Raw genomic sequence first — 24,120 nt, 5'->3', positions numbered from 1 at the left:
GATTGGTGGGCGTAACAAACATATAACACAACATGTTTTTGAAGGATTAGTTTGAACTCATACACCAGGCGAGTACACTTTTGCTGGTCTCTTTGATTTCTGCATAGCATTTTACTGCATTTGCAGTGAAAACCTGCTTCATGCTGACTTGTATGTCAAAATTTGAATAGGGGCAGGGATTGAAGCAGCATTTCTGAGTGGTGTGAGCCAGCCATTCCATACCAGCGGAGTGTTTAACTCTGAAACTCATCAACAATTTATATGTCAAAAATGTTAAAACTACAGGCAATGCAATTTCAATCAGAAATCTTAAAACTACTTTAGGATTACAGACTAAACTGAAGTATAACATTATTGTTATATCTCCCTCTGTTTGTCACCTGTCTGTAGCTATCCATCAACCGGGTTGTACCAAACCTGAAAGGGCTGTTGTGAGGCTTAATTAGTTTTTGCTGAGTACTTTGGGAACCTGAGATGAGAGGTGTTAGTTAAGTGCAAAGTATTATTCACTGTGTAGAATATTCTAGGTAGTATTGCACTGGACAAAGAAATGTCTGTATGTGTTTAAGAATGGCATCAGATTGCAACGTGTAGTCCAAATTATTTGTCTATGAACTGGTCAATGATCCTTGTGCCACTCCAAATAAGGACATAAATGTTGGGCACTAGCATTAGGTATCTAGGTTGTAGCTGTATTGGTCTAGAGGCAAAAGGAATCAGAACTTGGGGTAGAGGAAATATCTTTCATTAGGGGTGCACTGATAAAGAATGTTTGGGTTGATACCAATGGCCAATTATTAACGAGCCATATCAGCCGATATCGATCCAATTGCTGATATGCAGCCCAGCAGCTTGAACAGCAGCATCTGGCTGGTAAGTCTGTTGGGGGCAAGGGTGAGGGGAGGAAATGGGTGTAGTGGGGGGGGGGGGAGTGAGGCAGGGGCAGGGGCTTCCCAGATGGAACTGAGTGGGGCACAGGATGGAGCCACAAGTGGCTTGTTGGGAGTTGGGGGAGAGAAAGCTTCCACCGCTGTGCACACCCCTGGGGGGAGGCACCTTTCTATGAGCCTAATCTGCTTAAAACGAACTGTTCCAAACAGACATACAAAAAACTAGAACTCTTGGTTCCAAAATGATACCTTTTATTAGACCAACTGAAAATTGGCAAGAAAATTGTCCTTTTCTGCAAGCTTTCGGGATCAAAGTTCCTTCATCAGGCTCTGGGAAAAGTGTAGATGGTACAAGATGGTAAAAAGTCCCCATAGGTAGGAAATAAACTTAATTTTTGCACAGAGAGAGCTGAAGATGGAAGTCTGTCCTTCTGGGTCCATGAGTGTCTTTGTGAGCTGTGTTGAGTAGCTCTTTGATGTATTGATCAGATAGAATTCCTTCCCTGGAGGTGTCAGATGGCTGGCAGGGAGACAAAAACTTCCATGTTGTTCTGCAATGAAGTTTAAAATCCAAACTCGGCTAAAATTCGGCATCTTCCCTGTTTCAGGGGTGTACTTGGTAGCCGTGTTGGTCTGAGACAAAAAGACATACAAAAAACTAGAACTAGACATACAAAAAACTAGAACGAAGGAACTTTGCTCCCGAAAGCTTGCAGAAAAGGACAATTTTCTTGCCATTTTCCAGTTGGTCTAATAAAAGGTATCATTTTGGAACCAAGAGTTCTAGTTTTTTGTATGTCTTTTTGTCTCAGGCCAACATGGCTACCAAGTACACCCTTGTTCCAAACAGGAGATTTTACCATACCTTGAACTCTCCTATGAAATAGACAAGGGTCTGTAGCAGACCCCAGGAGGGTCTGCTACAGACCCCCACATCAAGGGGAAGAAATAGATTCAGGGCTCCTGAGGCAGCTCTCAGAGACCATAAAAGCTAAAGAGGCGGTAGTCATGGGGGACCTAAACTACACGGACATCTGCTGGGAGACACAGACGGCAAAGTCCCACCGCTCACACAGGTTTCTAACCTGTGTACAAGACCTCCACCTGACACAGGAGGTACATGGTCCCACTAGGGGGAATGCCATACTGGATCCGGTATTGGCAACGGGGGATGACATGGTAGGGGACCTCCAGATCGGTAGCCATCTGGGGGACAGTGATCACCTAATAATAGAATTCACCATAAGACTTCGAGTGGGTAAGGTAACTAGTAGGGTGAAAGTGCTAGACTTTAGGAAAGCTGATTTCAATGAACTCAGGCGATTAGTCAAGGACGCACTGCAGAGTAGGAGTTTTGAAGTGATGGGAGCCCAGGAAGGGTGGCTATGCCTTAAGGAAATGATCCTTCGGGCACAAAGCGAGACGATCCCCATGCAAGGTAAAAGAGGGAAAGGGGCCAGGAGGCTTCCCTGGCTGACCACAGAAATCCAGGGCAGCCTAAGGGCCAAAAGGGGAGCACATAAAAAGTGGAAACAGGGTGAGATCACCAAAGACGAATATACCTCCTCTGCTCGTGCTTGTAGGGAGGCAGTTAGGCGGGCCAAAGCTACCATGGAGCTGAGGATGGCATCCCAAGTAAAAGACAACAAGAAGTTGTTTTTTAGATATATAGGGAGTAAAAGGAAGGCCCAGGGAGGAATAGGACCCCTGCTAAATGGGCAGAAACAATTGGTGACAGACAGGGGGGACAAGGCTGAACTCCTCAACGAGTTCTTTGCCTCAGTGTTCCTAAGCGAGGGACATGACAAGTCTCTCACTGGGGTTGTAGAGAGGCAGCAGCAAGGCGCCAGACTTCCATGCATAGACCCTGAGATGGTGCAGAGTCGCTTGGAAGAACTGGATGCCTTTAAGTCAGCAGGCCCGGATGAGCTCCATCCAAGGGTGCTGAAGGCACTGGCCGACATAATTGCAGAGCCACTGGCGGGAATATTTGAACGCTTGTGGTGCATGGGCCAAGTCCCGGAGGACTGGAAAAGGGCCAATGTGGTCCCCATTTTCAAGAAGGGGAGGAAGGAGGACCCGGGGAACTATAGGACAGTCAACCTCACCTCCATCCTTGGTAAAGTCTTTGAAAAAATTATCAAGGCTCACATTTGCGAGAGCCCGGCAGGACAAATTATGCTGAGGGGAAACCAGCACGGGTTCGTGGCAGGCAGATCGTGCCTGACCAATCTAGTCTCTTTTTATGACCAGGTTACGAAACGCCTGGACACAGGAGGAGGGGTGGATGTCATATACTTAGACTTCAGGAAGGCCTTCGATACGGTATCCCACCCCATACTGGTGAACAAGTTAAGAGGCTGTGACTTGGATGACTACACAGTCCGGTGGGTGGCGAATTGGCTGGAGGGTCGCACCCAGAGAGTCGTAGTGGATGGGTCGGTCTCAACCTGGAAGGGTGTGGGCAGTGGGGTCCCGCAGGGCTCGGTCCTTGGACTGATACTCTTTAATGTCTTCATCAGCGACTTGGACGAGGGAGTGAAATGTACTCTGTCCAAGTTTGCAGATGACACAAAGCTATGGGGAGAAGTGGACACACTGGAGGGCAGGGAACAGCTGCAAGCTGACCTGGACAGGTTGGACAAGTGGGCAGAAAACAACAGAATGCAGTTCAACAAGGAGAAATGCAAAGTGCTGCACCTAGGGAGGAAAAATGTCCAGCACACCTACAGCCTAGGGAATGACCTGCTGGGTGGCACGGAAGTGGAAAGGGATCTTGGAGTCCTAGTGGACTCATGAGTTGGCAGTGTGACGAAGCCATCAGAAAAGCCAATGGCACTTTATTGTGCATCAGCAGATGCATGATGAATAGGTCCAAGGAGGTGATACTTCCCCTCTATCGGGCACTGGTCAGACCGCAGTTGGAGTACTGCGTGCAATTCTGGGCACTGCACTTCAAGAGGGATGCGGATAACCTGGAGAGGGTCCAGAGAAGGGCCACTCGTATGGTTAAGGGCTTGCAGGCCAAGCCCTACGAGGAGAGACTAGAGAACCTGGACCTTTTCAGCCTCCACAAGAGAAGGTTGAGAGGCGACCTTGTGGCTGCCTATAAGTTCATCACGGGGGCACAGAAGGGAATTGGTGAGTATTTATTCACCAAGGCGCCCCCGGGGGTCACAAGAAACAATGGCCACAAGCTAGCAGAGAGCAGATTTAGATTGGACATTAGGAAGAACTTCTTCACAGTTCGAGTGGCCAAGGTCTGGAACAGGCTCCCAAGGGAGGTGGTGCTCTCCCCTACCCTGGGGGTCTTCAAGAGGAGGTTAGATGAGTATCTAGCTGGGGTCATCTAGACCCAGCACTCTTTTCTGCCTGTGCAGGGGGTCGGACTCGATGATCTATTGAGGTCCCTTCCGACCCTAACATCTATGAATCTATGAAATGTGAACTTTCATTTCTGCGTAGGAGAACTTTTATAATCTTTCCTCCTATGCCTGAAGAAGGGTGCCTGTGTCCAAAGTCTTGCAAATAAAGACTTTTTGCAAACTTCTAGTTGGCCTAATAAAAGATATCACCTCTACCATGAGTTCTGAGCACTAGCATCATGCTTCTTGCCTTCAATTTCCTGTTAAAATCTTTGGGGGAGTCTCTGGGCTTTTAAAATTTGCTTATACGTTTAGGCTTCTGCTTAAGTCCCTGAAAACCTGTCAGCATGTCTGTTTTCTAAAGCACCTTCCGCTTAGCCATTTGGCTCTAGGTTTTTAGGGCCATGAGAAGGACAGAATAGGATTGTGTTTAGATACCCAGTAGGTATCTAAGCACAAGTATCTGGCCCTTAGTGTTCATGAAGCCCTATAGGAAAGTGTGGAGGGAAGGGGCCAGGCATGTGAATTCTGAGGGCAGGGGCAGGAGGGCACAGGTCTGAGAGTCAAGAATGGGAGAGGAGGCAGCAGGAACTTCGAAACAGTCCTGGCTGAGCTGCTGCCGTATGTGCTGTGGTTGCTTCAGCTCCATTGCTCTTAAAGCAAAAGCAGCTGGGAACTGTTTCAAAGTCCCTGGCATGGCAATATGGTCAGGATGCAGGCATGGCAATATGGTCAGGAGAGGCAATTCTGCACCCCTTCTAACTTGGTGCCCAGGGTGCGTACCCCTCTTGCCCACTCGGAGTTACACTACTGGAGACCAGCAATTGGGCAGAGCAGGTGCTAAATACAGAGGTGACTTATGTGGGATGCATGCCAGTAACGGACTCACAAGTACCTTCAGATAGAGCAGTACAATGGCTGGTCTGTGATGTGATGCTGGATTCAAACCTTTGATGCACAATTAAAGGCTTTGTACATTTTCATCTGGGCTAAATTATTTTGTATGAGTTCTCAGCTTTCCACAGGACTGCTCCCAGTGTAGCAGAACATAATTACCTGTCTGCATTATTATTGGCATTGTAGTACTACTGAGGAACCTATTCGTGCCCTCACTGTACTACGTGCTCTACAAACAAAGAAAAAATCCCAAAGAGCATATAAGGAGTGTGTACAAATAAAACCATGGAGACTTCAGGTGATACAGTAGCACAAAATGGATCTTGCAGCTATGGATAGTGCATGTAGTCAGAAGAAAAACAGATTCAAAAGATTAACTTTATTGTAATATCTCTGGAATAATTATCTGATTTACAAGCCATATTAACTAATACAGTTTCTTTAGGGTCTCTAATGTACATGCTGAGGATTTTGCCAGTTATCTAAACAATGTTATCATTCATCCTACTGATGATCAATCAGTATAAGCTTCAAACACTGTTTATACTGCAGAAGCTGCAGCATCCTAGGAAGTGAAAATTGGACCAATATGCCAACACTTTGATATAACAATCAAATAGGAAAGGCAGGATATTCTGGTTTTTTTTGGAAATCATCAGTATTTACAAAAATGTATATTTTTCTCACAGAAAGCAAGCAGCATTCTTAGACTTATTCACTCATTCACAAGCAGTCATTCTTCAAACGCGTCATTCAGACACACGGTTTTTAAAATACATTCACCTAAGTTGCTTGCTGTACAGATAAGCATGCTTATAATTAAAACACTGGTTTTTGAACCAGAACATTAATCAATACAGAAGTACAAAATATTGAGCAAGAAAGACACATTCCTAAAATATAATTGAACTTTGTTCTCCTGAAGTTGCTGAGCTTCATGTATTTCTAGCATACAATTTCCCTTTTGTAGATCAAGTATATTTTGGGGTGCATGATCAGGCTTACAGTGTTTGCCCTGAACCCCATCAAACTGTTAGTATATTATGAAAATGAACCCTGCAATATTTGCACAAATGATACAGCAAGTTGAATATATTTATTACCCATTTATACACAAGCAATGATAGTTAAGTGCTCATCTCATTTGCACTGATCTCAATTTAGAAAAACTCAGCTGACTTAATAAAGTTATTCCTGATATGCATTTAAAAATGAAATCAGAATTTTCTCCATGAAGCTTGTAATGTGGAAAGATTAGCATGCATTTTATGCATTCTGTTGGTTTTCAAACAAAACTTTGTAATTTAGTCATTTAGTTATCTTTTATGTGGATAATTTTCTCACTTTAAAAAAAATGCACTCAATGAATCCATTCAGCCTGGTCCATTAAAGAGCAATGGTAACTTTGAACAATAGCTGCTTGTTTTACAGCCACTGCAAATGCTTAGAAAGCACTAAATTGCCTTTTATGCTCAACAGCTTGATAACAAAGACTGATTTTCTATTTTTTTTCAGTTGATTTGATGGTTCACTTGAGCTTTAGAAACACATTACATAAATCTTTATGGCTGTTACAGAAGCCTGTTGTCAAGTTTAATTTGATTTTTTTTTTTTTATGTTGTAATAATTTACCCTTAAACTCACTGTACCAAGCTTCACTAGAATGTGCTTTATGCTGGATCCATGGGACTATTAAGTTGTAGGGGCTTATTTCTTTCAGGACGAAACCTGATTTTTCCAAAAAACTTTTATCTATTGCAAATTCTTCACTAAAAATTCAACTGATCAGTGTTCGAGCACCTTCTTTGAGGTTCTGCTGAATACCTGGCACTTGCATCATTGTCATTGGGCATAAAGGGTTCTCAGCAATTTACAGGTTCAAGCTCTATGTGCCTTTCTTCCAGATGTGTTCATTTTTAAGTGGAAACTTTAGAAAAAATAGAATGATGTGACCGTGTACATTGCTTATCACTACCATTTGTAAATGCAGGAATATTCCTGACATTTAGCATCAAGGAATATAGCAACAAAGTAGTTTAACAACAAAGTGAAATTAATCTTTTGAATTTAAATATAATAGCTATTGTTTTAGGGAGTATATTTTGCTGTGTTCTGTTAACTAGTGCTGAATTTTCAGGTCTATATGTGCTGAAATCAATATTTGGGTTGTATAATCAGGTCTACTGTTGGATTTTCCTGTATGTTCCCTCCCAGAGTCTATGAACATGACCAGTACAACTTTGCAATTAAGATCCCTGGGCTGATAAATTCGTTACATTTTCATTTGGAATACTTTTTGGTCCCTAGCCTTGAAGTCTGAGAGATGGGTTTAAATGTTGGACTTGGCTGTCTCCTATAGGCTCTCTCTCATCTCATTATTGGGACAAGGGCTGATAGTCCACCAAGTTTGTGTGACTGGTGCAGAAAACAGCTGCGTGCATGGCATACTATTCTGCTTAAATGACAAACACTTAACCCCCCCCCCCCCCCCCCAGTTCCCCTTTTGCTATTATTTAAAAATCAGTAGGTGCTAAAAATCCTCACAAGTTCAGTTGACATACTGGACTAACTTAACTGTGAGGATAGTAGGACCGTGAAACAAGCTGTGTAGGGAAGCTGGATAGGCATTTGTCTTGGATGATTTAGGAATAATGCATCCTGCATCTCTGCAGAGGGGTGCACTAGATGACGTTTGAAGTTTCTTCCAACCCTGTGAGTCTGTTCTATAACCTGAAGGAGTGATGTTATCTTCCACTGCTTCATCAATTAATGTTTGGAGACACACCTGTGTTCCAAGCTGCTTTACTGTGCTTGTCACTAACATATTTTGATAGACGGAGAAGACCTTATGTGGCTAGATGAGGGGTCTTTTTTTTTCCACCTATGCACATGAATTGCTGTGTTTCTGTCCATCTTTGCTCTTTCATTTGTGTGCGTTCTATTGGTTAGGATGGTCTTCCCTCCCTAACAATTTTACATAAGCACAACATAAGACTTCAGACATTTTTCTGGCACTGACACTTCGTTAGATCTATTAACCATTGAAATCATTTCAGATATTGAGACAGAAAGAAATCCAGTAAAATTCTGGCAAGCTAGATTGAGTTCTTATCTTGTAGATCCATAGGGATATCCTGCCATAGTCCACAGTAAGTTGAGTCTAAATTCAGACAAAAGGCTCTTGTTTCTGCAGCAGACTGGGAATTAAATGTTATTTAAATGCAGATGTGAGGTTGAGTTAATTAAACATGAACATAAGAGTTTGAAGAATCATGTGTTATTTATTCTGATATTAAATGCATGTGTTTTCCATTGTTCCTATGCTTTCCATTTTCTATATGCTCCAGGTTTCTCTACTGGCAGTCTGTATCTGCACTGTAAAACTTGGTACAGGGAAGCCTGAAGGTTTGGAAATGGAACCGTTTTGGAGAGTTGTGGGGGCTACATGATAATGTGTATAGCTGGGATATTTTCTGCTAAAACAATGAGCAATTAAATAGTTAACAATGATTACATTTAAATTAATGTCTTTCATATTTCAGTGTCCAACTGAGATAAAGAGGACTACTTGTACATTTCAGGGAGTGTGTCTAAAGCTGCCAGCAGACTCAGCTGCAGCATCAGTTTACAGGTGATTCACATTTTCAGGACCTTTTTCACAACCAGAAGGACTAAAACCATTATTTTTTTTTTTTTAAATAAATGGTTAGATTTTGAGGAAAAGTGAGGGATGGATGCTGTGGCAAATTAGAATTGTAAAATACCTTTTTTAGAGCTTCATGACTAATGGCTTGGGGTTTTTTTGGTTCAATGATGGACCAAATGTGACTGAAATAAAATTTTGTTTTGGGCTCTCAGAAATATTTTGTCTGAGAAGAATTTTTTTTTCGATTTTTGTCTTGCTTTGCAGTTCTTTAGTGGTTTCCTTTAATTTCTGTCAATTTAAAAAAAAATGAAGTTGCCTAAAAACAGAAGGGTGATGTATTTCATTTTGAGAAAAGTCCAAATGAAATGTTTCAACTCTTCCAAAATGATTTCCAGCCAAAATTATTTGCCCGATTTTTCTAGGTTTCAGGAGTATTTTGGTAATCTGGAAACTGCATTTTTTTCAATGTATTTATTGTTCACTGAAAAAATTCTTCCCGCTCTGCTCTTTTTATATGTTCTCATGGGCTTAATTTAAAATCATCAGTGGGCCATTCTAGTAAGCAGAAGTGTAACCAGTAGCATAACATGGGGAGGGTGAGCAGGGCATCAGTCCCAGGCACAAATTTTGCGTCAGCAACCCCCAGGGAGTCCATGCCATGGCAACAGCAGCAGTGCACAAACCCTGCTAATTATTCTTTTGGGCATAACTAGGAAGTTTTGCATTCTGGGTGGCAGCTGGGCTGGCAGCATAGCGATTGCCATTCTTGCACCTCCATGAGCTCTGCACCTGGGGTTGTTACCCCTCTCACCCACTCCTAGTTATGCTGCCACTAGTAGATTATCACATGGGGAGACCTGAGTTCAGGATTGACTTTGTTTAGCTCTTGTTCCCTGTTTGGTCTTAATATTATTGACATCAATAGCAAAACTCTTGTGATTTGAAAGGGAGCAAAATTTGGTTGACTGGTCTACTGAAACCCTGAGGCACATGGAGAGAGAAAATCTAGGAAAAGAAGGATGCTATATTCATGGCTCCTACATCCTCCCATGTACCTCATCTAGAATAGAGCTGTTAGGAGTTGTACATATTGTAGTTTAGTAGAGAACAGCTACTTCTTTCCTGTTTTGGGAAGGGGGCCATGTTCACCACAGGTATCTTGGTTTTGCAAAGGAAAACCATGGCTCCAGTGGAGATATATAATCCAGAGTTAAACAAAAGGTAAAATTGTGAAAACCAGGCCTGAGCTCCTAAACAATACAGCAGTGAAAGCATTTCCCTAGTTATGAAGGTGAGTTCTCCCCAGAAATATCAAACCAAGCCAGCTGAACAAAACCCAGGAGATTTAAAAATAGAGGGGCCTAGATTCTGCGCTCCTTGGTAATGGGGCAAATCCAAATGAGCAATAATGACTCCTGAATCTTGTCTATATTTACCACAGCATAAAGGAAAGCAAATCTTGGCCACACATTATTATAACTATTGTGATAGGAGGAGGATGGAGATTTATCCTAGGGGTAACTTGAGGTATGACTTTGGGCCAATATGTGCAATTTACCCAGACAATATTCTGTTAATGAAGCTATTATTCAAATGAAGAATTTTAAAAAAAGCGAGTTACTAATTACACTGACCAACATTGTTTTGGAGGCAGAGAAACAAGATATGCTATGCAAACAGTAAAAATAGAAACAATGCCAGTACACAGCTGCTCCAGTGGAATAACTGTGCCAAACTGGCATTATTTTTTAACATACACTCCACTCTGGACCAGGATCCATTGTTTGGCAGTGCCTTTATTCCTGCAAGATTGCACATGATGTTGTAAACATCGACTGATCTGATTGGAGGAGCTCTGTAGTTAGATTTGAAATCTGAAAGAAAGACATGCATAGAGATGTTTTAGTTTCTGGATATCAGGGAGGACTTAACATTATATCATCTCTTTTGCCTTCAGACTTTGAATTGTAGGAGTATTGCTGAGCAGGGCGTTAACATAGACAAGCCCATTAGCCCTTTTAGATACTCATAGAAAATCTTGAGGGCTTTATTTGTTAAATGATTTAGTAAATAAAAAAGAAGGAAGTTGTCAAACACAGGAAGTATTTACATTGTTACATGTTTGAGTATTTCAGCATATTTCTAATTCAGTGGGTTCTCAAACTTTTTGGATTTGAGGCACCCCTTCATAACTTTTGTGAATTGACTGGCACCTAAATTCAAAAACCAATTCATATGCTACAGTGCTTACCTCCTTGAAGAAGGGCCAGGCAGTGGAGATGGGGGATTAGTCAGGCAGGGACAAGCATGATCCTTTGCTTATCTGCTTATATCCTAACACCTTGTGGCACCGTTCAAAGGATCTGGTGGCACCCAGGGGTGCCACCAGATCCATAGCTGAAAATCAGTGCTTTACAGCTTTTCAGCACACTTTTGTTCTAAAGTGACTGCATCCCAGGTTCTGTCTTTATTTCTCACTTGCAAAAGATGTGTACTATTTAGTATTGAAAGGGTCTGACAAAATGAGGATCAAATAATCTCTACATCTTCATGGGAATGTGAACTGTGATTGCATGAACCCTGTCAAAGGACCTGCTCTGTCTTGATGAGCCCTTTGCCAAGAATAAAAAAGAATGCATCCCTTTTGAATAGCATTAAAAACTCAAGCCAGGTTAGGTGAGAACAGCAGTATCCAGTAGGGGTATGCGAAATGGGCTGTATTTGATTCGGATTTGACCCAAATCAGGGGACAGTGATTTGATTCACTGATTTGGATCACTGTCCTGATTCAATTTGGCTGGATCCAAATCTGAAGATTTGGTGCTGATTCAGAGAATCAGTGATTCAGTCATAGACAAAGCTTTAAATGTTTTTTCTGCATACCTTGAGGTACCAGGCGTGGCTCGTGAATGCTGTGATGGTGGGGCGGATGGAGCATCCCACAGGAGCGCTGGGGGACCCCTGCATGCTCAGTACTTCAGGTCCACTGCCGAGTGCATGGGGGACCCCCTCTGTGCCCCCCTGGTTCAGCAATTGGCCATGGGGAGACTCCAGGTGCCACCCCAGACCCAGGAGGCACCAGTCACTGAGTCGGGGGGTAGGGGAAGGGTCCCCTACATGCTCTGCAGTGGACGCAAAAGTGGACCAGAAGTACTTCTGGTCCACTTCCGGGTCTGCTGCCGAGCACACTGGGGACCACCCCCCAGTGCTCCTGTGGAACACTCCATCCACCTCAACATCTCATCATTCACACGAGCCACCTGATACCTTGAGGTTTGTAGAAAAAACATGTAAAGCTGCGCCTATGTCTGAATCATTGAATCTCTCCAAATCAATTCAGAGGGTTCCGATTCAATTCGGAGAGATTAAAGGGTCTCCTGATTCGATTCAGATTTGGCCAACGAATTGGGCCAAATCTCCACCAAATCTAATCAGCAGCCAAAGCTTCGCACAGTCCTAATATCCAGTAGATGGAACCCAGGAAACTTGCTGATACACTTGGCAAATCATTTTGAGGGATTTTTTTTTTACTAGTTTTCTCATCTATAAAGGGAAATCTATAATATTGCAAATCTAGCAAGTGTGTTTAGGTCTAAAGATGAAATCTTGTGCACACTGCAATTGTTTAATTATAGAAGGAACAGAAATACACAAGGAGTTCAGTTTCTGAGACTCCATTAGGTCCCAGATAGTTACAGGTGACTGGGAAGTCCATGGAGGTATGTCTGTCATGGAAGCATGAATAAAACAATGTATATTTTTGGGGCATGGAAAAATTCAGGAAGTGTGCACTGGTACTGAATGATTTCTGCAAATAGGACTCTCAAACAGTGCAAGACCTAGTGATGAAACTCATGTGCCTATGTGCTGGCCTTGGAGAGTGTTAACAGAAAGGGATACCCAATGCCAATATTATCTTGGTGACATGTATACCAGCTGGCTGTGCATGATGTCTGACTGCCCACAGAGAAATATAATCTTGATTTTTTCTCACCAGATTTCAAGTCACGCTTGCAAACTAAAAGGGGCTATGGACAAAAGGGCTTGGTTTCTCAAATTAATTTCTGCACTAGCTCATCATCCAAACCAGTGCAGTACTCTGAACCTGCCTTTCCTCTGAAGCTGTTGTAGGTGGTGTGTGTGTGTGTGTGTGTGTGCGTGCGCGCATGCGTGCATGCATGGGCATGCATGTGTGTGTGCATGCACAGTTTTCTCTCATTGCTCGATAATCCAGCTGGCCTACCTGGCCCAAATGCAAGGAAGAATCCCCTCATGTCCATGAGCTCATTGTCATATCCGTGCCATCCATTCTGCCAGGCCTCCTTTCTCCCTGTACCATTCTCCCAATATGGAAGTTTCTCTTTACTCTGGGGAGTGAAAACAGAATAATATTAACATAAATCTGCCATAAGAATGAGCCTTCAAATAATGAAAGAAATACATCATTAACAACATACTGTTTATTACATTATTTTGTTACAGATTTTATGTTCTGCCGTCATAGGATTGTAGCAGTCAGACTGAGGAAATTCAGGCACATGCCTGCAGTGGCTCAAGCTAGAAGCCTGGGGGGGCGCTAGAGCAGCCCCCAGTCCCTTGCACAGTGCTGAGCTGAGGGGCGGCGGGGGCGTGACCAGGCCCCAGCAGGAGGCTCTGATTAGGGAGGGGTGTAAACCCCCACCCTGCCTGCACCATCCCAGGCTTTTTCCTGCTGGCTGCTCAAGGGGTGAGTGTGTTGCCAGACCCCAGCTTCGGGCTAGCACTCTGAGGCAAGGAGGGGTGTGTAGTGCATGCATCTGTTGATGATATGGAGCTTTTCAATCTCATTCCCTGCCTCTGTCAGTTTGCTGCAGACAGTGTAAAGTCAAGCAAAACAATAGCCTCTCTCCATCAGTTTAAGCTCCTCTTAAACAGCTTACCGGCTAACTTGTTGATTAGCTCCAAAAAGCCATAAGCAGTCACTGTTCTGTCTGCCTGTCCCAGTGAAATTGAAGATATACACAGAAACCTCTCAGCATTAGCAGGTATACCACATTCCTAGGGTCCATGGGATTGGGGTCTGTGCTGTGGGAGATGGGAGGGAGGGAGTGGGGGATTCCTGCGTCAGCAGCGAGGCAGAGCGGGGAGATAGGGTAAGGAGAAGCCAGGCAGACCCTGTTGTACCTGCAGTCTCTGCCAGAGCTCCTGCCAGGGAGCAGAGGAGAGGGGCCAGCTCTACTTTGGAGCAGAGAGCTCTGCTCAGCCTAGAGAGGATATTGGGATGCTGGGGGAGTCTGGTTTATCTTAAACCAGCAAGGGGTCTGGGATAGACCTTACATAAACCAGTTTGAGCCAAATCAGTTAAGTCTGATGCTACATTCAATCAGGTTTATCTCAAACTGATTTCAGCCATTTTCAAACTGGTTTATGTGCACTGAACATCTATTACAGGTTTAAACCAGTTTCTGATCACTTAAACCGGTTTGTGTGTAATGTCTGTCCCGAGCTATTGTGTTTACCTTATAACTCTAGCTCTCATAAATGAGACATTGATTTAAGATGCCTTTACATTTCCTTTCCTCCCCCCCCACCATAAATTTGTCTGATTTTATCCCACCAAAACCACTCAAGAATTAACCATGTATAGAAACTGTCAGAACTATAATAAGTATTATTATAAAGCTCAGCTCTTTAGACTGTTAACTGCAGGAACCTCTTTAGTGTCCATTCTGGTTCTTTGTGTATAATAGTCAGCAGATGTACTAGACAATTGAACAACTTTAGCTGACAAATTAAATTTCTTTCCTTGTCTCCCTCTATTTCACTGACAGCACTCGAAGCAAACAGAGGAGAAAACGGACTCATTCTACTCTTCTACTGTAGTGCACTACTCTGTTTAATGCAGTTCCAGGAAACTAATTGTCAAAGGACTGTACACCACGAGAGAAGCTGTACTGCTTTTGTTAGCATCAACTCAAGACATGCCAAGTTTTACCTAATTTGAAAAGTTTCTTTGGAGCTATCATGACATAGTTGAAGTTAAACCTTTCAGAAATACTGTCAGATGTTGTGGACTCAGCTGTTTCCCTACTAATGTCAAATCCAGGAAATGAAATGCCCTTCAATCATCAGCCCAAGTACAAAGGGAATAATACGTTATTGCAGATGTGAAGAGCAGTCAAAAGCTCAGCAATTTCTATTACATTTGCCAATATTTGGGTCAGAAAACATGTTACTTTTTTTTCCAATTGCAAGTGAATCTGGGGCTCATGAAATTCAGACAGCACTATATTGAGGCAGGGGTTGTTCAGGCAGATGAAGTGCAACTTTCCTAACATGGCACTTAAAAAGGCAACACACTTTTGACTTGTAACAAACACCCCTTCTAGCCCAGTTCTGGCTTCTTTGGGGACCAGAGTCCTAGTTGCTTTGAAGTGCATTGAATTGTGGTGATTTTCTTATGTGCACAAATGGGGCTAGGACACATGTCTAAAATAATTAAATAGTTACCTCCAGAGGAAACACTAGTGCCCTAGGTCACTGTGATGCCTTTGGTTCCTGACTTTTGAATGTTTCCTGCACGTTTATGTTTCTAACTTTGCAATCATTTAAGTTGTGGAATGTCCAGAAGTACAAGTGTGTAAAATAAAACAAGCTGGTAAGTAAAGCATTTAGGGTTGAGAGACTGAATCATAAAAACTTGGTATTGAAAAGCAAACTGAGGATACAGAATCAGTAAACAGAAAGACCATTCTATATAGTAGTGTAAAAGTACTGTAGGAAGAATATAAAGATCCAAACCAATAGAACTAAAAAAGAAGCAAAAAATAATTGGGAGTTTTGGCTGGTAGAGTCTAGAATGTGAAGAAAATGACAGAATTCCAGACTCATTCCCCCTTGCCTCCCAAAATCATGCAAGGTAGTGAACTACTACAAAGAAATGGTATTTCCTAGTTGCTAACAGAGTGCTACAACCAACAGAGAAGTTAAAAAAAATATGAAGTGTGCACAATAGGAAGGAGCTTAGCTGCCTTTCTTCAGCCATTTGAGCAGAAAAAAATAACAGAAAAGTCAATTACTATTTTAAAAATATGACATGAAAATCAGAAACAATAGGAAGGAATGGGCAGACAGAGATAATTATTACAGCAGAAATATTTGCTCCACTGTTATTAAGAGCTTGTCAGAGTTTCCATGATTTAAAAAAAATCTTTTTCAGGATTCATAAAAATGTTCTCCATGGCAAGCACCAGTGCTAGAGAAAGGGTTTTAGTTATAACAATTAAAAAAAATATGTTTGGGGAAATGGTTTCAGATGCCTTTTTAGATGATGAGGTTGAGCAGTAGCTTTTAGATCTTTATAATGAAAATGTGCAGCCCACCAGTCTACATACAAGAATAATTTCTTTTTCTAAAGGTACATTTATGTAAAACCCTCCACACCTCATTGGATGTGACACATTAGCAATGTGATACTGTCAGTCTACTAGATTAGTATATGGCAGGTAAGTAACTATGACAGGCATAAAGGAAGCCATTCTGTTTAGCTGTGTTAATCTGTGAAGCAATGTGGTCTAGGGATTACAATGGGAGGCTAGACTTCTAGTTTCTGTTACCAGCTCTGTTACAGACTGGATATGTGACCATGGGCAATTCCCTTAATATTGGGCCTTAATTTACTCATCTATAAAATGTTTGTGCATATTTTCCTAATGCAGATGTGTGTTTTGGGGCTTAATTAAAGTTTACATTGTACTTTGAGATACTTGTATGAAATATAAGTACAAAATAATAGTAATATTTTATAGTAAGTTTGGCACAAATCTCCCTTTTATCTATTGGCATAACAAATCCCACTTCGTTTAAAAGAGTGCTTTCAAGTTAAAAATTAAAAAGTGAATGACTGCATGTGCAATAAGCTATAAAACCAAAATCTTGACATTTTTAAGATCCCTAAAATCTCATGAAGTTTTTTTGTGGGGAAATAAAGTTAAACTGACATAGTGGTCAAGTTCTATAATATCTAATTATAGTTTGCCTAGTCACAGTCTGCACTTTCAATTGGGTAAGGCATTCTTCAATTCCTGCCTTCAAACTGTGGAATAGTGTTGCTGTTCTATGCATTTGTTAGGGTCCAATACTTCTGGGACATAAGTGCCGATATTCAGTACCTGCTATCTTGGGCTCTTGAAAAGCCACTGTATTCTGATCCAGAAATGGTTACATTTCAGTGGTGGTTTACCCAATCCCTGTTCACCAAAATCAGGAGTATAGTCTTTTCTTCTAAAGCCTGAATTAAGTAGGAGTTGGAAGGACAAGAAATGGAAGATCAAGATCACTGTTTGTGAAGTGTCTAGGGTTCCTTCTAGATAAAATATCCTATACATGCAAGCCACTAACATTTGGTGCTTTAAACTAATGACATTTTCAAAATAATTACACATAGCAAAACCTATATATTATAGAGTCAGAATATTTATAATATGAAAATGCTTGTCTTTTTTAGTATTTGTAGTAAATGTTTAAGTGAAGCACTGTCATGAGTAAAAATTGTATTTAGTGTTATCTTTGGATATAGGAACCTTATAAATTAAAAGTTTGTAATTTCCAAGCCCCCCATTGACCTACCCCTCCAACCCCCTCCTCCCCCCACAAAAAAACCCAAAGCCTACCCTTTTAATAAGATTTGGGGAAAATACCAGAGGCCAAGGAATCATTGATAATAATATTAGTAATGCAGACCATATAGGTGGCAAGATGATAGCAAATACCTGGGGAGGGAGTAAAGTGAAAAAGGAGGCAGTATTTTTAAGGTACAGTCTGATGTCAGAACGGTGGTTTGAGAACCAGGCAGAAGAAAGACTGTCACAAGTTAAGATAACCCTAGTTTGAAACAAGAAGCAGTCTTTGCACCAGGCCAAAGGAAAGTTGAAAGGGAGGAAAGTTGGATGAATACAAGGGAGAGTTAATTATATGGTAACAGGAGCAAGTATAAAATCTTTAAACTGATCTTAATTTTGCTTTAGTTTGATCTAGTGTACTGCTCACGTTAACTTCACTAAAATGCACATTTTTAATATTTAAATAGGATACAGTGATATTTACACCAAATAAACAAGTCATTAATCTATCTCTTATACTTAGTCTTGTATATTTCCCATCTTTTTCTTACAATATTGTATTTTTTTAATTTTTAAACTCACTTTTAGATCATAATTTTGATTTACATTTTACCTCTGCTATGAACCACCCTTTATCAGCCACAAGGGTTAGAGGAGAGACAAATTTTCCTTTTTTGTAGTAGAATCTCTCTGGAATATCCTCTTTGTTATAAACATCCATGTATTTCACAGTTTTCAATTTATTATATATCTGTAAAGGAAGCAAAAGTTAGACGGACTGCAGAAACTGCACATGAACCACTTAGTGCTTATAAACTTCTATTTTAGCAGAATGGATAATCATCTTCATACTCATTAGTGCGTTCAAACAGGGTGCTTTGCAGGTATAAATGATGTACATGTAGATATGGTTTGGGAGGTATCTCTGAAAATCTGGTCAGACAGAACCGTGTGAGTGAGGTGAGTGAGTGTGTGTGCGCGTGCATAGAATTGATTGATTATGGATCTAGACAGACACAACTACTACACTGAAAACAATTACAGAGGCACTAAGTGAAGAAGTGGACATACTGTATTTACTTGATGAAAAGACGAGGGTTTTTTTTCCAATTTAACTTGAAGGAAAGCCCCTTGTCTTATTAGAATTGAGTACGAGGTGGTGGGGGGCAAGCAGTTGCTGTGGCTCCATCTCCAGTCTCAATCCTGCTGCCTGCTCCCTGCCTCCTGCACCTCCCACCACTACTCCAACACAGGCTTAAGCTTCTGCTGACCCCTTTCTCCCTCCTCCCATATGGCTTCCCTCTCCCCCTCCCCTCCCCTCCCCTCCCCTCCCGTCCCCCTTACTGATGTTCTGTACCAGCAGGCTCTGTCTTTGCTGCATCCTGGAGCACAGAGCATGGCTCCAGTGTGGCCCTGTAGCATCAGTGTCAGCTCTACACCACAGCTACGGGGCTGGGCTGGAACCATGCTCAGTTCCTTCAGGCTGCATCAGGGACAGAGCTAACTGCTGCTGGAGCAAAGGTAAGGGGTAGCTAGAGAGGCAGACAGTAGGGAGAGGCTTTGGAGGGGGAGAGAGATGAGAGGAGGGTGGGGGGAGCCCAAGGCTGCAGGGGGCAGCTGTATAAGGGGGGTGGAATGCAGAGTGGGGGCCTGAGGCTGTGGGGGGTAAGTGCAGGGGGGACAGGTGGTAGAGTCAAGCTTCTTTCCTCCCCCACTGCTTCCACACTACTGGACCCCTGCCACTTGCCCGCTTTACCTGTCCCCTACTGCTCCCTCCCCTGCCTGCCCCCTTACTGCCTCCCCTACTGTCTGTCTTCCCCACCACCTGTCCCATTACAGCCCCCCTCATCACCTCTCCCCCCACTACCTGCAGCAGTGGGGGGGATGAATTTAAGATGATCCTGCAATAATTAGATTCTATACATGGAAAATTGTAATAAATTTTATACATTTTTTGTGTATAGAATCTAATTATTGGGGGTTATCTTAAATTCAGACGCATCTTGTATTTGGGTAAATATGGCAAGTACTCTCTAAGATGTTTAGTGGTCTCATGGACTATATCTAGGAGCAGGAAAGGGTTGTTCTATTCAAGGCTCTCTCACTGCCACCTTATGTGTGACCTCGAATGAGTTCTTTAACCTCTGTGTTTCTCATCTTGATCTGTCAGTTGGGGTTGAAGTTGCCTAACTATCAACAGAGATTCAACCAGTCTGTGTTTGCATGGAGTTTTGAAGAGGTACAATGCTACAACAGTATGCGTATCAATATTATTTTATGGTCTGTAATTTCATCATATATGTGGAGGATGATTCAAGCCATTCTGGAAAAACAGTGCAAAAATATTACACCAGCAGATACTATTCTGTAGGGAACAGTTACTCAATTTCTGAAGATATAAAGTTCTCTTCAGAACCAATATGGATGAATTGATGCTTTGTTGTGTGACAAGTTTCCAAAAGTCCTTGTGTATATCAGCCCTTAAAAGTCACATTAAAGCAATGTACTGAATGTGCAACACATAGTGCAACTGCATTTTTTTTTTTAAACTACAGCAGCATTAAAGCAGCACAACTTCCTCTGCTAAAATACACAGTTCACAGTAAAGCTCAACAGGTAAAGTCACCGTGGAGAACGAATGCACCAATATCTGTTAACTGAATTCACTGGGACGGATCCTGCTACTCATACAGTAAGTTGTACGTTGATTCATAAAGAGTCTCATTGTTTCCAAATGCAATGGATACTTACAAAGTATCCTACCCCTATTTCACAACATGAGTTAGAATGACAATCTGATACAGAGGAAATTCATTTAATTTCCCTTTTAGGAAATGCCGTCATATGTGGGAAGTGAAATAAGCATTATACTTGTGGTATCCTGCAAGGCGAAAAAGACCATGAACCAATGTTCTAAATTCCTTCACTATACAAGGATATGTGGCTATTTAAAGGAAGTTAGGCTTATGATTAAGTGCTTTGATGAGCAAGGGGTCTAAGCAATGTCAACGTAAGTCGCAAGCATTAAAGTTTGCTGGTTTGCAGATGCAAGCACAAACAGAAGCCTCTGAGTAAGGCGGTTAGGCAAGGAGAGCAGGCATTGAGTTTTTAAAAAACTTGCATCACCATGAATGCTAGATGAGAGAGCTGACATTTCTTTAAGGTTGCTTTAGACCTTGGCATTCACTTCAGAGGACTGGAAAAGGGCCAATGTGGTTCCCATTTTCAAAAAAGGGAGGAAGGAGGACCCAGGAAACTACAGGCCAGTTAGTCTTACCTCGGTCCTGGGTAAGCGTTTTGAGAGAATTATCCTGGCGCATGTCCACGAGGGGCCAGCAGGGGAGGTTATGCTTAGGGGCACCCAACATGGGTTCATTAGAGGCAGATCCAACCTGTCAGACCAACCTGTTGGCCTTCTATGACCAGGTCATAAAATCCTTAGACGCAGGGGTAGCAGTGGACGTAGTCTTTCTGGACTTCAGGAAGGCCAACCACACCTTGTCATGCATCCACAGATGCATCTCAAGGAGGTCCAAGGTGGTGATCCTCCCCCTCTATGCGGCACTAGTCAGGCTGCAGTTGGAATACTGCATCCAGTTCTGGGCGCCGCACTTCAGGAGGGATGTGGACAGCATTGAGAGGGTTCAGAGGAGGGCCACCTGCAAGATCAGGGGGCAGCAGGGCAGGCCCTACAAGGAGAAGCTAAGGGACCTGAACCTGTTCAGCCTGCACAAGAGAAGGCTGAGGGGGGATCTAGTGGCCATTTACAAACTAGTCAGGGGGGACCAGCAGGCACTGGGGGAGCCCCTGTTCCCCTGAGCACTATCAGGAGTGACTAGAAATAACGGTCACAAGCTGGCAGAGGGTAGATTCAGACTAGACATCAGGAGGTGCTACTTCAGTCAGGGCAGCTAGGACCTGGAACCAACTTCCAAGCGAGGTGGTACTGGCTCCTACCCCTTTAAGAGGAGGTTAGACGAACACCTTGCTGGGGTCGTTTGACCCCAGTACTTTTTCCTGCTATGGCAGGGGGTCAGACTTGATGATCTGCTCAGGTCCCTTCCGACCCTACCAACTATGAAACTATGAAGATGCTCAGATCATCAAGTCACAATAAAAGCCTGCTCTGTATCCTCAAGTAGCATTTTGTGTTCAGGAAACTATATATGTTGCACTCTCCCATAATCCTATACCCCACAAAGTACAGTGAGGTAGGAAATTGTAATTAACAAAAATGTGCTGCAGGAAAAAATATCTTGCAGTAGCAAAGGTTAGGTATCTTTTTTTCATAAGAGATTATAAATTTCTCAAGTACATGTTTAGCAAAACTACAGATGTGGCATCTTATCAGTTACACATGTGGCACATCCATGAAGTTCAGTCCTGAAATGCACTTATTTTGCACAATTTGACTTCCAGTGTTATAGTAACTTCTGTTCTAAAACTAACATCCCTGGGATTTTATCATTTATTAACTCAAACATGGCTCATTCTTACAAGGTTCTTATAATGAAATTGTACAAAAATAACCCAGAAATTTAAAAGGAACATAGGGATCCAAATTCTATTGACATTAATAAGAATTAAAACCCTCTTAAACTCATTTTTAAAAATCTCACCCTTGATCTTAAATTTCAGTTCATATTTGAAGTACCTGAAAATGGATTGAGAGCTGAACCAATTTTCAGACCAACTGAATTCAAGGAAGCCTGGGGGTACCATGATCTCTGAAAATCAGGTTGCTTCTATTAGGTGCCTATCCACAAATTAATGTTAATCTAATTAATTCTAATGTTAAGTCCAAGGTTTGATATTGTTGGTAATGCTTTATAGTAATAAACTGAAAATTTAGAAAACAAGGAGTTTACTTCTATGTCTGTAGCAAACATGTTGCTAGTGTGAGAGTCTGTCTATGTGTACAGAATAATGAGAGTGCATACACATTTTTAGAGGGGTTTTTTGAGTTGTTTGATACGCATTTCATTCAAAATGTTTTGCTCTTTACATGCCATGTTTAGTAAGGTATGAAACAGGACTAAACTCTCCCATGATCTACAACACCTGCTACTTTCAATGGGGTTCATTAAACCTTGTGCTCTGTATATTTATGTTATTTAGTAATTATATAAGTGCATATCTACCCTGCCTTTGGGCAGAATCTGGGTAGTAGTAAAACTATAGCAGAGAAATAATTTATATGAAACAAAAAAAATAAAAAGGTAACTCATTTGCTTGCCTCAGTCTGCTTCTCCTTAACTGGCCACAGGCTCACAACAGGGCCTCGATCTTTTATTTGTATGACATCAGCCATATTGATATAGTTCTTCAACTCGATCACTTTGTCCGCCCAGGAAATGTCAGTCATCCCATGATCCGAGAAAAGAATGACATTCAGGTCACTCTGAAGGCCCTTGTCCTGTCAAGTTAGTAATACAGCAGTTATAGTTGGAAAAGAATATAGTGTGCTTAAAATTCTGTGATAGTGGCTAAATTAATTCCTGTTGTAAGTCTGCTGGTTTCAGTAAAATCAGGCGTTAATTTGGCCTGGAATATTTTACAGTAAATTACAACAACAGTCAAAAGTCTCCTCTTGGTCTTTTTATTGTGAGATTCAAAGATAGCAGTGAAGAATTGCCAAAACAAGTCCAACCTCCCACTGAATTGCTGCAAATGACAAGTCAATGGTTCCTCTTAAAGGTTTTTGAAATGTATCTTCATTTGAAAAACTGGATGACAACCCTTGTGGCATTCCTCAAAGAAACCACTGAATCATTGCATGTGTACTACATGTGGGTAACTCTTACCCATACTGCTCACACTGAGTTGTCAAAAGAAAAAAATGTGTGGGAAGAAAAGGGATGGAATAAGAAGTGATGTTTCCCTACTTAAGTGAATCCATGGCAATTTTCCTTTAATATAGTATATCCTATTAAATTTAGAGAGGGATTCAAATCTTTAAGCCCTGAATTTTGGAGCAGTAGGTTAAATTTTGAACCCTTTTGATCCAAATATACCTTTATAGTTTAAGGAGTTAGATTTGAAGCCAGTAGACGCACATTTTACAAATCTAGAGTGACACCCTTAAACATTTATAGGCACCCTAACTCATGGCATTTTACATAAAGCACCATGAGTTAGAGGTCCCTTCCCGCAACCCAACAGATGTTCACCTATTAGGTCAGGTGAGATTGAGCCTGCCTGCATGGGCCCTGGCCAGCAGGTGGGGATGCTCCAGCAGCTTCCAAGGGGGCTGCTGAATGACCCCCCTACCCATCCATGCCCCACTCCTCCCTCCCAGCTCTGGGGCTATTACCAAGGGAGGGAGGGGGAGGGAGCAGCACGGAGCTGCTATCTGGGCTTGGCTTGGCTGGAGGGAATATGGGGTGGAATCGAGACCCCTCACCTCACAGGCCTCTCCCCGGCTACCCCAGCTGGGGCTTGGGGGGAGCTGGGCCAGGCCTGTGAGGCAAGGGGAATTCATTCCTCCCCCCAGCTCCAGTCAGGCCAAACTCTGCAAGCAGCTTTGTGCTGCTCCCTCCCCATCCCCCCATCCTTCTGGCAGCCCCGCAAAGCACAAAAAGATAACCCTGGAGGGATCACAAGTTCCCTGACACTCTGCTTTAGAGTGTCTTCTTTTAATAACTCATTTGAGGAGGGTTCATTTTTTTGCACGATTGGCCATTTTAAAAGTGCTCTGGAGCCATGCCATGTGTGTTACATCA

The 24,120-nt window shown here is 42.2% G+C and overlaps 1 protein-coding gene and 2 long non-coding RNA genes across 3 annotated transcripts in view; 2 read left to right on the top strand and 1 right to left on the bottom strand.

The window, feature by feature from the left end:
- LOC109281607 (uncharacterized) overlaps nt 1-18,018 on the top strand; it is a 28,285-nt gene extending 10,267 nt beyond the window's left edge. The window contains exons 4-5 of the long non-coding RNA XR_009459781.1: nt 13,281-13,524; nt 14,609-18,018. This is a non-coding gene — a long non-coding RNA (uncharacterized LOC109281607). The remainder of the gene's footprint in view (nt 1-13,280; nt 13,525-14,608) is intronic.
- Nucleotides 5,517-24,120, bottom strand: part of ENPP6 (ectonucleotide pyrophosphatase/phosphodiesterase 6) — a 70,479-nt gene continuing 51,875 nt past the window's right edge. The window contains exons 5-8 of the mRNA XM_006272975.4: nt 22,635-22,814; nt 18,012-18,149; nt 13,042-13,165; nt 5,517-10,672 (exon numbers count right to left, since the gene is read on the bottom strand). Of these exons, the coding sequence (XP_006273037.1) occupies nt 10,467-10,672; nt 13,042-13,165; nt 18,012-18,149; nt 22,635-22,814 (648 nt within the window). The 3' untranslated portion in view covers nt 5,517-10,466. The remainder of the gene's footprint in view (nt 10,673-13,041; nt 13,166-18,011; nt 18,150-22,634; nt 22,815-24,120) is intronic.
- LOC109281606 (uncharacterized) lies at nt 19,068-22,638 on the top strand. The gene is made up of 2 exons (XR_002088283.2): nt 19,068-20,090; nt 22,037-22,638. It is a non-coding gene; the product is annotated as an uncharacterized LOC109281606 (long non-coding RNA).

This window comes from Alligator mississippiensis, chromosome 2 (genome assembly GCF_030867095.1).
Source record: "Alligator mississippiensis isolate rAllMis1 chromosome 2, rAllMis1, whole genome shotgun sequence".
NCBI classification, from domain to species: Eukaryota; Metazoa; Chordata; order Crocodylia; family Alligatoridae; genus Alligator; species Alligator mississippiensis.
Note: the sequence above shows the minus strand (reverse complement) of the source record. Positions and strands in the feature narration are given on the sequence as shown.